The sequence below is a fragment of the Morone saxatilis genome, unplaced genomic scaffold (assembly GCF_004916995.1).
Source record: "Morone saxatilis isolate NCDOM2014 unplaced genomic scaffold, NCSU_SB_2.0 Contig15, whole genome shotgun sequence".
NCBI classification, from domain to species: Eukaryota; Metazoa; Chordata; class Actinopteri; family Moronidae; genus Morone; species Morone saxatilis.
In genome coordinates this window covers 6,147,419-6,160,130 of record NW_023339707.1, presented here as the reverse complement: position 1 = coordinate 6,160,130, position 12,712 = coordinate 6,147,419, and the positions used below count along the sequence as shown (strand labels likewise).

The window sequence follows — 12,712 nt, the reverse complement described above, 5'->3', positions numbered from 1 at the left end:
TCGACCTCCCCCAGTGAAGAAACACAGCCAAGCTGGGCACCAGTGTAGAAGACTCTAATTAAAATCTACAGGGGGTAGAATGGGGGTAATGTAAACATTTAATAATAAAATGACTTGAAACCTGATAAAGCACAGTTATGAGTGCAGCTACAAACTCAAAGTTGCATGAGAGTATGAGCATTTGTCTGCTATAAAAGTGATCAGACAGTCACTTTTACATTAATGCATGAAACAACATGAGACAATATATATATAGCATATATTAAAATCAACAATAATAGTACGAAGTCAAGGGCCTTGAGAATCAATTGACGTTTCAAGATAGATACCGTACGTTGCTGTTGACACAAGTCAAAAAAGTGAGTTTTTGTAACTGGGTGAACTGAACTTCAAAATATTTTTCTTGCATGTAATAGTAAGTAATTCTGTTTACTTCCTGTGGATTATTCCCAGCATTAAAATCCCCAAATTTACCAAAAACTGCAATATTTGCATTTGGTTCCAGGCAGAAATGACTGTGCGTCAGCTGGGAGGAACCTTATTCCACTTTATTACAGCCGTAAACCTTAATGTCTTGGCTGTTAAAATAAGCAGTACAGACTGTGTGTTGAACAGTTACTTGGTTTGGCAGAATCTAGTTTAAACCATTGTAAGGATATCTCAGTGTATCAGGATATTCCCTTGCATGTTGGATCATGTTAAAAAGGGTTAGGGTAAGGGTAAGAGCAAACCAGTGAAGGTGACAAAGCGAGCGTCAGTCATAAATGTAACATTATTGTCAGTTGAATTGGACTTTCTTTGATATAATGTACTATTTTAGCCTGACATCAAGTTAAAAAAAGGCTCTTCTTAGCGTAATGATTTATTGTGTCCTCTAGGACTGACTCACATATACACACGCGCAAACATACTGTACATGTACATAAATGATTTGTTGTCTACGCTCGGCTGACTGCTCTTCTGTTCCACTCAGGTGACTGACGCTGATTGCTGCACATGCACAAATGCATGGATAGGCTCCAGGCCATTACATCTGTGCCATCACTCACTACAGTCTATGGTAAACCACACACAAACTAACGTCTGTAGATGTATGTCCTGTTTCTTTTTCACGCCAGCTGGTTTGCTACACATTTGTGTTCTTTTTTTCCTGATTTTAGGAAATAGAATGGTTTTACTGCTTCCTTCTGTTTCCTGATGCAGTTTTATGTCTTGAGGCCATGTTTTTTGGTCTCAGTGTGTCTGCTTGTCTTTTTACATAGCAAACATCCGGTTTATTGCTTCTCAGCCCACTCCTCCTCCACATTATTTTCACCAACTGTGTGGAGTCATCAGAAGGAGTTGGTGGTAAGCAGATTATTTCGAAGAGTTGAGGAGAGCAGAAGGTGGAGTGATTTTCAGAAGCAAAATTTCTTTCAAAATCGTAATCCGGCCTCCTACTTTGTCCTAATTCACAGTCGGCAATATAAAATGACACAGAGCTTTTTGTGTTGTCACAAAGATCAGATAGATAGATAGATAGATAGATAGATAGATATGCCGTACATAATCCACATTACATAATTCCCTTTCAGCAGTTTTCACGTCGTGTCTTGGGTTTTGGTGTAGTGCATACTGACGTTTTGTTTTTTATTAAATAAAACTGCTGCCATCATTACCACCAATGCGTTTGTTTCATCGCCAATGCGGTTTGGCCCATACCCCCTTCCGTACGTTTTGACGTCGAGGAACATACGTATGCGGAAGTTCAGTTGTAAACAAAAACGAAAACGGACAATCAGTACATTCCTCTTCTGAGCCCCAAAACATTAAAAACATAGTTATATCTTGTCGAACGCAGCTTGTTGATGGTAAGTTTCAATATATCAACTGCGCCAAGCTGTCAGGTTGGTTACTATAGAGCTATAAGGGGAGGAGATGTTATATAAGTAGCGTTAATATGCAGCCGCTCAATGCTAACTAGCTAGCTGCTAGCTGTCGAACTTCGTGTTAGCTAACATCGAACTGACGTCAACAAAACTCGGTTCTGTTAACAGGTAACGTTACTAGGCAACAGCACTAGTTAGTAACGTTACTAGGCAACAGCACTAGTTAGTAACGTTACGTAGTTACTAATTAATGCCAGTGCTAGTAATAAGGCAGCTAGCTTTATAACGAAGTCCGTCGGATTTGCATTTAGCTTCAGTCATAACCTTACAAGGAATGTTTAACTGGTTAACATTAACTGGTTAACATAACACAGTTAACGTTAGTACTGTTTCAGCGTCGGTCGGGTCACAGTTTACCTAAAGAACAACTACAAAAACACATATCGTAAGTCAAAATGTGAAAGACACCTTTATATGACTTTTTCATCCCATATTTGGTTCAGCCTTCAATTTGGTAAATGTATATCTACCCCAAACACCACTAACTATGGGATCATCTGTACTGACTAGCAGTCCTGTTACTTACTGTTGCATTATACTGGAACAAATTGCTGTTTAATATATTATTAATATATCATTTATCCAATGTGCAGTAAATAATAGAAATAGAAAAGCCCATGGCTTACTAGCTCTTGTCCAGATGTATAGTCCAAGAATTTTAGCATAAAAGTGTCAGATTTCCTGGTGGAGTTTGGCATAATGTCCTCTACATCAGGGACAGACAATGGTGGGATGTTTATCTTTTGAAAAATGCAGCTTCACAGAAGACTAACGGGCTGAAATGACAGCCTTAGTGTCCTGTAATGATGCTCTAATAAAACAATATAAATCTTTACATATTCATCCCCCCACCTCTGTTTCTGTGTCTTATTAAATAGGTTCCAGATGTGTGGCAGTGGTTGATGCAAGTGCCAGCTCATTACCTTAAGAAGACATTCTTTGGTGTTGTTGGCCCGCAGAAACGACTGCAGTCAACATGTCAAGAAAACAGACGCCAAAACCCGTACGGAGCAACAAGAAGAGCGAACTGGAACGCAAGAGGGATGAGCGGGCAGCGCGCCGGGCCATCGTGAAGGACCGCAAGAATCGGCCTCAGGATTGCGATGAAGGAGCGGAGTTTGTCAGTTTCTCCAATCAGCTCCAGGCGCTGGGGCTGAAGCTGAGAGAAGTCCCCGGAGATGGGTAAGATTGTGCTGTGCTTTGTTTTCCTCTGTATTGTCCTGTACCGCCACTGATACTGCAACACATGTCTCTTAAAGCGTACTGTATACATAAAGCTTGTTTTCAAGCTGTCTCGCCATGAATAATCAGGATGCCTTGATAGAGGAAACATAATGTTATCAACCTGTATGCCTACCCCTCCCCAGCCCACTGTCAATAACAACATGGCAAATGTCACAAGGGCCATAATTTGACAGTCCTGAAACATGACGTGTCATCCTCACCTGACAACACCAGCACTACTGTGCCATTTAAGATTGGAAAACAACAAGGGAATTATGTTTACATCTCGCTAGCTTAATGAAAAATCAAGATAGGAATTTAATTGATTGACAATACAGTCTTGCATCTGTCACTACTGGGCAGAGGGTCTGGGAAACCAGAAGCCAGCTAACGACTATAAGCCTTTGATTTAAATATAATATCTATATATGAAATAGTCATTTAACTATAGGCAATTATGTGTAGACATACCAGTCACTGTCTTTGTTTCTTGCAGGAATTGCTTGTTCAGAGCTCTAGGCGACCAGTTAGAGGGTCACTCCCGGGGTCACCTCCGGCTTCGGCAGGAGACCGTTCAGTATATGATGTCCCATCGACAAGACTTTGAACCGTTTGTTGAGGACGACGTGCCCTTCGCACAGCACTGTAAGAAAATGACCCCGGGGAGACACTGAGCGGATCAACAAAGGGAATAAAATATGATCAGAGAGGGACTTTTACTAATTCCTCATACATAATGGATTATTCTGTCATGTTGCTGTACATGGGAGGTCCATTGATTTCAATGGGAGACAGTTTTTACCCGCAATTATGCAGGGACCCCTGGTGGCCATCAGTTCTGTTGTTATTGTGTTTTTCCCCCTCTGATCTTGTGAATTACTGGATAATTAAATTTTTTTAGGCCTCCAAAAATTTGAAACAAAGAATGATCACTCTTTGGTTAAACTGATCACAATGGGACACAAGCAACTGCTAATGAAGAAGTGCACATGGACACTGCTTCGTTTTAAGGTGTCACAATCCAACAAGGTGGAGAACTACTGCTAGTTGCGCCTATCTTGACTTCATTCATTCAGAACAGCAATTTCAAATGTTTGTATAGAAACGTATATATATCATTTTAGTATAATTAATTTAGAAATTTAAAGGAAACAAATGTGATGACACCGTAGGAAGCTCAAGAGTAAATGTTGTGTGATCACAGCTTAAGATCATCTTGTAATTGCTTGTGTTTCTGTCCACCCAGTAACCAACCTGTCTCAGCCTGGTACGTTTGCTGGAAATGACGCTATTGTGGCTTTTGCTCGCAGTCAACAGGTGAAGGTGGTCATCCATCAGCTCAACACACCACTGTGGGAGGTAGGGACAGAGGCACAGGCAAAGGATCCCTTAATCTAATGTGCTATTATTAAGTGGAATCTTAACACGCTTTTGGCACAACACACAGTTTATATGTTCCGTTCTCATTGCAGATAAATGGTGCAGAGAAGCAGGCGTGCAGAGAGCTACACATTGCCTACCGCTATGGAGATCATTATGACAGTGTGAGGCGGACTGGAGACAACTCTGAGAGTCCTGCTCAGCTCCGCATAGAGGTATATAGTATAGAGTGGGCTTTCTGTGGAACAGCAGACAGGAACAGTCATCCCTCTCATCTTACAGTAGCTGAAATCATTTAGTAAATTCAGGGGCCTACCTTTAGATGTCCATAATGCATCATGTCATGTTCAACATTTATTATTCACTAATATTAATTCATTTATATATGAATTATAATTTACTGTTGTGTTTCTCGCTACTGCCGCTCCCAGAATCTGCAGAATTCACGAGGCCAGCAGCGTGAGTTCGGCGACGGTCAGAGGGACAGACAGAAAAACCCTTCGCCCACATCCTCAGAGGAGGACAACGTGATCCTGAGCTCCATCAAGAATCGAGGAATCCAGGGTCAGAAGTTACTCCTGACTCATTAGCTGCTAGAAGAATTAGACTGTCAGGGCGAAAGAGAACAACTATGAATCAGCTTTATTCCAGACTTCATATCTGTCAGACAGTCAAGCCTTGTCTATTTAGCAAAAAAAATCCATTGATCCAATAAACATGGCAGCCTGTGATTAAGTAGACTGCATGTGTGTTATTACTGGCAATGATCACATCACACTGAGTGGTGTAACATGCGTTTGTGTGTGTGTGTTTTCTGCCTCAGGTGACGAGGAGAACCTGCTCCAGCTGAGTGCAGCAACCATCAATGCTGAATGGCTTGTTGGCTCCATGCTGGGCCAGTCTTGCCAGGGCCAGTGTGCCTCAGGAACCTGCTCAGCCTGCAGAGCTGCGGCCACAGACTGCAGTGAGCAAAAACAGCCAGCAGAGGGCAGCAATGTACAAAAACCAAAGGTAGACTCGCTTATTCACATGAGCGATTTCATAAACCCACCAGTCTTCATACTGTCGCATGAAGACAGACTCTTTCTTGACAATGTAAGGAAACAAATATTTGAGGTCAAACATCGTTTCCCTCATTCTCAGGTATCTAACAAGCAGAGGAAAGAGCAGCAGCGGCAAGAGAAGAAGAAGCGTCAGGAGGAGAGGCATCGACAGAAGTTTCTCCAGAGTAAAGGAAGCCAGGACCAGAACCAGAACCTGCCAGAGGCTGTTACTTTAGTGCCAGCTCTCAACACCCTCAGTATATAGACTGGAGCATGGCCAAAAATAACTTACTGCTACTTTAGCTATCGGTGGCTGACGCTGTCCACAAAGTTTTGCACATAGTCAGATTTGATTCAGTCACAGTGGATGACTTTTCCTAAAGAGAACCCTATAGTTTCTTTGCAAACAGTATAACGGTGCCTGCAAACTTGAGTGTGTGAGATGTGTGAAAGTTGTAAGAGACGAGAGTGAAAGAGCATGAATTTCAGTGTTTCTGCTGGGTTTCGGTTTAGTTCAATGAATCTCTGGTTGGTGTTGGTGTATGTAGAATCTCTTCAGATCTGGTCTACCTGCCACGCTACCTAGCCCCTTTCTATACTGGACATCTGGCTTTTCATGACAACCATGCAGATCATCTTCATGCAGCTGGGCTTTCTTGATTTGCCACAGATTGACATTTTGAGTTAACGTCAAGTCAGATGTTCAGATTCTCTTTGTTCGATCTGACCAAAGAAGGAAATAAAAGGAAGGCAGGCAGATGAATGATTGTTATGCTCACTGTGTAAGGAATGTGGCAATAAATAATAATAATGGATAATTTTCTGTTTTTTTTGTGTACCAGATAATATATTACATATTATCCATGTTTTTGTGACTTATGTTTTTCAAGTTATTCATATTTTCCTTTTTTAAAACTAATATCTGTAACTAAATACAACAACTTTAACATTAACAGACACATTTATCAAGAGGCGGAGGTTTTACAACATACAAAACAAACATGGCTGCCGCTTGACATTAAAGGTCCAGTTTGTAATATTTAGGCTGGAATATAATACTCATAGGTATGCTTTCATTTGTGTATAATCACCTGAAAATAAAAATTGCTGTGTTTCCATTACCATTCAAATTTATTAACAGAGTGAGCAGGTCCCCTTCTACGGAGTCGGCCATGTTGGACCACCATGTTTCTACAGGAGCCAAGAACAGACAAACCAAACGCTGGCTGCAGATAGGGCCTTTTGTGATTTTTGCGAGTTTTGTGGCCAGTGTAGTTTCTTTAACATTCTTGGAAGGCGAGTGGTATTCAGTTGGTTGCAATCTGCAATTTCAGCGCTAGATACGACTAAATCCTACACACTGGTCCTTTAAGTTTATTGGGTCAGCGTGTCTGAAAAGCTGCTACCTTGCCAGTGAGCTAATGATTCAACTTTGTGGTCATACAGCGACAGGCTGCAGTGTGAGGTGCCGTTGTATTGGACTGTATGATGCTGTGCCAGGGTTAGGGATGTTATTTTTTTCTTGGATACAGCCCAAGCCCTTTACTGACTGGTATTGTGTTACAGGGTACATATTTAATGTTTACCTAGTCATTATTATCAGTTAATATATAATCAAGTGTTTGGTTGTTATTCTAGTTAGTTAGACCACCTTAGCGGTCAAACCAAAGTAGATGAATGATAAAAAGCCTCACCATCAGGAATACTACTATTGCGTTGAATTGGACTCAACAACAATACAATGTTTAATACTAGTGTTTCTCTAACAGATTATTGGGCCTTCAGTTCTTGGCTTGTTGATAATTTGACAAATGAGGTTGCAGTTTTCTCCACATGGGAATAAAGGCGTGATTTCTGACAAACTAGAGCCTTAGTTGAATGTGTTGTAGGGCCTCTGCCGGTACAAATTAGCACTTTCAGAGGTGTAGAGGCACAAGTCCACTCCATGATACTGTCCGTTGACACGGACAACTGCAGTCACACAGGCTTAGTAGTCTTGTTAAAACACTGTTGGTATTGGAACATCTCTAGTTAAAAGAGGTGATGATTAGTGAGTCAGCAGTTTGGTTTCATGCCAAGAAAGAGCACTGCAGATGCAATGATGATGGAGGAATAATAATAATAAACATAATACACATAAGGTCCACAAAGACATTGTGTCTAGGAGTGACGGATGGGTTCAAGATGGAGGTGAGATTACATCGAGGATCAGCTCTGAGCCCTTTGTTTGGAATGGTGATGGACAGGTTGACGGAGATCAGGCAGGAGTCTCTGTGGACTATGATGTCCGTGAATGACCTTGTGATATGTAGTGAGTGTAGGGAGCAGGTGGAGGAGAACATGGACAGGTGGAGGTATCCACTGGGGAGAAGAGGAATGAAACTCATAGGAGCAAAACAGATTACATTGTTGCAAATGAGAGGGACAGGTTTAGGAATACGCATATTAGAGGGTGTGGTGAGGGAGGACAGAGGGGGACGCAGGGGACAGTCAGAGATGAAAACAGGATGCGCTATGGTGAACCCTAAGGAGAACAGCCAAAAGATGAGCAGAACTTGACCATACACTGAAGCCAGGTTTAGAATAGTAATACCTGATATGGAAAAAGTCCGCTCCACACACTACAAAATATAAGAAATGTTAATTTTATTGAAACAAGGTAAAAAATTACATGGATTGGAAGTCAAGGCGGGACTCAGAGATAACTTTGTCTTTGACAGGCTTGACAAACTATGTACACTAAACACACTACTGTGTTGGTAGGTAGCCTCAAAGACTGGAACCTATATGCTGGTATACATCACATTTTAAAGCCAGATTATGTCACTTTTGCTGAATAATATCAATTGAAATGGCATAATATTAAATGCTAATGCTAGTTTAACAGTAGCACAATAACAATCTTAAAGCCGAACCCACTCAGTAATGTCAGATACACAAAAACATCCGTCTAAAGTCTGCTAGCATTAACAACCATAAGCTGCTAGTCATACCAGACCAAGTTAGGCTGTAGCTGCAAAGCCTGTGAGTGTACTGAATGAAGCAAAGATGTCTTATTGCTTATGAATTCAACTCTATCTGTAAGAAGATGAATGTGTTCCATCTTATTGCAAACTGTACATAGTCTCGCTTTAAATATCTATACAGTCCAGAAGCTGCATTATATTACCATATTCCACCACTGGTTTTACATTAGAATAGGTGTGAAGTCTGGTAAAAATGGGTGCTGTCACTGAGGTTTCCTGAAAATTTATTCTGAATATCAAACTTATTTGATGATACAGTTTCACATTGATCTCCTCCGCACAGGTAATTGTCCCCCCTCAGGTTGCTCCTTAGTCCAGTCAGACAAAATGAAATCTGTCTGATTGAGGGATCATTAGTTTGTAAATCAGTGCTACGAGTGTGAAAGCTGCGGCTCTAGAAGTCCTGTCGGATGTTCTCCTTGTTTTCGTCCCCCTGCTGTTGCCTGAGCTGAGTTATTTCGTTCTCCAGCTGAACGATGGCCCGCTCGATCTCGTAGTTCTTACTGACCAGAGACACCCAGCTGTTGAGGGACAGATACAGATGTTATGAAGGTGGAAAATCTATGTATAGTGATATGAAGATATAAAATCTTAACACAACGTACTTTGACTCCAGTTCTCGCAGTTTGGCTCCGGCTGCCAACTGATCATTCTTACGCTGCCAGTTTATATCTTGAATTTGCTTCCTGTGCACCAAAAAAAAATAAATGAAATTAGTTAACATGAGAAAACTGATTTAATAACACTTCTGTACAGCGCAAATGATCCAGTGATCAGTCACCTGAATTTCTGAAGTTCCTTTTGAGCCATCTCAATCATGAAGGCCAAGTTACTGATGGAGGAAGACAAGAGAACATGTTAGCCGTCTGTAGACTGTTTATACAGCGAGGAAGTGTGAGAGGTGGGCTGCTGTCACGTACTCATTGTAGACTTTCCATGCGTTGGTTCCGTACTGCGACATGAGCTCTAGGTTCTCAATGCGGACTGCCTGGTGCTCTAGCTGGGCCATCGAGTTGTTCACGCACTCCTGCCACGCTGTAATGTCGTTCTTCTGTCCTGATGAGGGCGCTGGCAGCTCGTATCTCCACAGGAAGAAAAGTTTGGGTGTTACTTAGATTGCTACTGCAACAACAAAAGCATGAACTGCTCACAGACGCCATCAAAGGCCAAAGAATTATTATTAGGTCCCCATAGAGACATGGGGACCTAATAAGCCATCTAAGTATCAACACAGGCTCCTGCAGTGTGTAGGGTTTACCTCTTCATGCTCAGGAGATCCATGGGCTGCCGAGCCGCCAGACGCTCAAATTCATTCCTCATAATTTCGGTCTAAAGGGTGATAAGAAATAAGAAATGCTGTTATTTCTGTCGTGCTGGCTGAAGCTGTGAGGGAGGTTTCGGAGGTCCGAGGAGGTCGTTACCTCAAAAGTGGAGAAGTCGGGGGTGGGTAAGTAGCTCAGGTAGTTCTTGGTGGGTCTGTATCTTCTGGTCTCCTCCTCCACCAACGCTGCAGCCTAGAAGACAAGAGAATTCATTTTTTCCTGCTACCAAGAAATGTACTTTTATCAGTTTTTACTGAAGTTTAAAAATCCACTGGTGGTGATTTTTGGACTGCTCGTTGCAGGTATCAGATTAAACACCAAAACACACATCTTTTGGCATCTGAAGACCGTTTCTCCTTAATGGTTGAAGGTTCACTCAGTTTCACGTCATCTTTAAATGGACAAAGAAACCAACTCTTTCTGCACACGTAATTTCTCATGCCCGACAACCTGATTCCAGTTTCTACGGTGTTGAAATATTCCACTGTGATAGCCAAGAGGAAGTAACAGTCTACAGTCTATTTACCCAATGAAACAAAAAACTCATAGCTGATGACAGATTATCTTGAGTTCACAAATATCTTCTGTTTATATTTCATGTCTTGTGTATGTAGGGTTGCACCTGTAGGCTATTAACATGACAGATTGATGATGCGGGTGAAACAATTGATCCTGCAGGTGAAATGTAACGCTTTCTGTGTGAACACATATCATGAAGTACAAAAGTAGACTCTATACAGAATAAAAGGCAGTCCAAACGGTGGTACCTCAGGCCCAGACTGAGGAGATCACCGAGGGTGTTTCCATGCCCATCCAGCAAAATCTTTATTTCATGTTGTAATGAATACTGCATTATGTTTCTTTATGCATGCTGCTTTTACTGATGCTGTTTAATGCTGGAGATGTCTATTCAGGGGATCAGGTGTGAGCCAGGTCATTAACCTCTGAATGAGCAACTGTTCTTCGGAGCCAAAGAAAGTAGTGACAAGATCAAATGCGAGGGAAGATGATGCAAGAAGGAGCATTGTGTGCATCATATTCAACTTCCACTTGCACTGTTTTCACTTGGTATTTAAACACTGGCAACATATTGCAACCTGTCAATTCTGACAATAGTTTTCAGATTGGAATGCAATCACATCTGACCAACAGATGCGTGCAAACCAGCAATGCACACACACTTACATTTTTTGGTGCACACACGTACATTAATCAACGCTGACATGCTAATATTTGCATATTCGCATACTGTCAATGTTTTTATTTCACCCACCACATCAGCCAAACCCGTCTGTCATGATCAAACACAGGCGTAACTTGTACCATTAATAAACGGTGGATTATATTAGGATTGACGATGCCAGCTCCCTGGTCTTACAAACACTGTGTAATCACTAATGCTTCTAGTCACACCTGTGCTTTTTCTACTATTCCATGTCAAAATTCACTATCTACTCTGAGAAATGAATGCAGGGCTGCATAAAGCTAACGCATAGGGGGGTGCTATAGTATCCACAGTCACATTCTGAAAAATATTTTAATGGTTTTTCATGTGATAGGAAGTATCGACTGAAGGGGGGCCAATTGAGAAGGCGACATTTTTTACAGCAGACCATTTAAAATGATTTAGTAGGAAAAACACATGAATTATGGCTGCACTCTACAGCCAAGGCTCTGGTGTTGTACATGCTGGCTCAGTGACACATGATTGTACAAAAGCACATTGCATTTAATCTCGTAATGAGAGATCCATACATCATAATTGTGAGATCCTGCTTTTTTAATAATGAGAGAATATTCTCCTAATTATGAAATACAGATCTCGAAGAGCTAAACATGCTTATCAATTCTATTTGAGAAGTCGGAACCATAAATGACATTACACTGTGACACTACTACTCTGTCACTACTAATTAATCTGTATTTCTTTCTTTGAGGATTTTAAAAGACAGAATCATTAATCTTCTAAAAAGTCTTTGGCGTTCCAATGTGTGCCGACAGCAGCGGTTAGCAGATAAACTCAGACCCAGGGTGTTTCTATAGCAACATGAGTCAAAGAAACAGAGAGACTTATAGACTTACAATCAGTGTATTCAAAGCACGTAGGAGAAAGATACAGATCGTCACAGGATGCAAAAGTCATAATTGCAAGATAGGAGTTGCATGTTTCCCCCTCTTCGATGAATGCAATGGACAAATTAAACAGAGCCATCATTAATGTTATTAATCACTTCCATGCTGTTCGTGACAAGTAAGGACGCGTGCTGGGAAAAAGATATGTTCGCAACATTGGTGAGGAATGGCTCTTAGCAGAACCCAAATACACTGTATCTTAATTTGGTTAACCAACCAGGTAAAGTGGCCCTATTTATCAGAATCAGATCATTGAAAGGTCCAGTGTGTAACATTTAGGAGGTGCTAGGGTGCCTCCCTGGAAGAAATGAGATCTAGATGTTCTAGGGGATGTTTTTCATCAATTGTGTTTTTGATGTCTTTGTTTTGAATGAGGTCCGTTTTCATGTGAAAGCAGGTGGGCTTCTAATGAGGCCCCAAAACCCATCGGAGCACGCCAACCAAAACATCCAATAAGAAAGAGAACGCAATGAGAGAGCATCACACAGGTAAAAACGAATACAAGATCGCGGGGACGTTAAAGGAGCATCAGCGAATATTATATTGTGTTAATAATGTAAATGAATGAAGTTCTCTTCAAAACAACATCTTAAGATTTGAGTGGAACATGTTGTTCTTAGCTGCTGTTGTTATGAACGCAACTTAAGAAGGTCTCA

General features: G+C 41.2%; 2 protein-coding genes across 3 annotated transcripts; one reads left to right on the top strand and one right to left on the bottom strand.

Annotated features, from left to right (window-relative positions):
* Positions 1-1,714: 1,714 nt before the first annotated feature.
* otud3 (OTU deubiquitinase 3) lies at positions 1,715-6,393 on the top strand. 2 transcript variants are annotated; one of them, XM_035657224.1, is made up of 8 exons: positions 1,715-1,850; positions 2,807-3,110; positions 3,649-3,797; positions 4,399-4,511; positions 4,625-4,747; positions 4,964-5,096; positions 5,356-5,543; positions 5,676-6,393. In XM_035657224.1, the coding sequence occupies exons 2-8, from the start codon at positions 2,905-2,907 to the stop codon at positions 5,838-5,840; spliced, it is 1,077 nt and encodes a 358-aa protein (XP_035513117.1). In that variant the 5' UTR covers positions 1,715-1,850; positions 2,807-2,904; the 3' UTR covers positions 5,841-6,393. The 2 variants fall into 2 exon arrangements, with proteins under 2 accessions (XP_035513117.1, XP_035513118.1); XM_035657225.1 differs by having other exon boundaries at positions 1,737-1,850; positions 2,888-3,110.
* Positions 6,394-8,204: 1,811 nt separating this feature from the next.
* Positions 8,205-10,115, bottom strand: bcas2 (BCAS2 pre-mRNA processing factor; the record flags this gene model as incomplete). The annotated part of the gene is given in 6 exon segments (XM_035656363.1): positions 8,205-9,122; positions 9,207-9,287; positions 9,383-9,433; positions 9,522-9,683; positions 9,860-9,930; positions 10,023-10,115. Coding segments are annotated over 6 exon segments (585 nt in total), but the record flags the coding sequence as incomplete, so codon positions are not given.
* Positions 10,116-12,712: the final 2,597 nt, after the last annotated feature.

Bases quoted from the DNA above. Each gene is read 5' to 3' on its own strand.
- otud3 (XM_035657224.1), top strand. From the start codon at position 2,905: ATGTCAAGAAAACAGACGCCAAAACCCGTACGGAGCAACAAGAAGAGC. The intron at 3,798-4,398 runs GTAAGAAAATGA...CTGTCCACCCAG, and splicing joins CGTGCCCTTCGCACAGCACT to TAACCAACCTGTCTCAGCCT. The intron at 4,512-4,624 runs GTAGGGACAGAG...TTCTCATTGCAG, and splicing joins TCAACACACCACTGTGGGAG to ATAAATGGTGCAGAGAAGCA.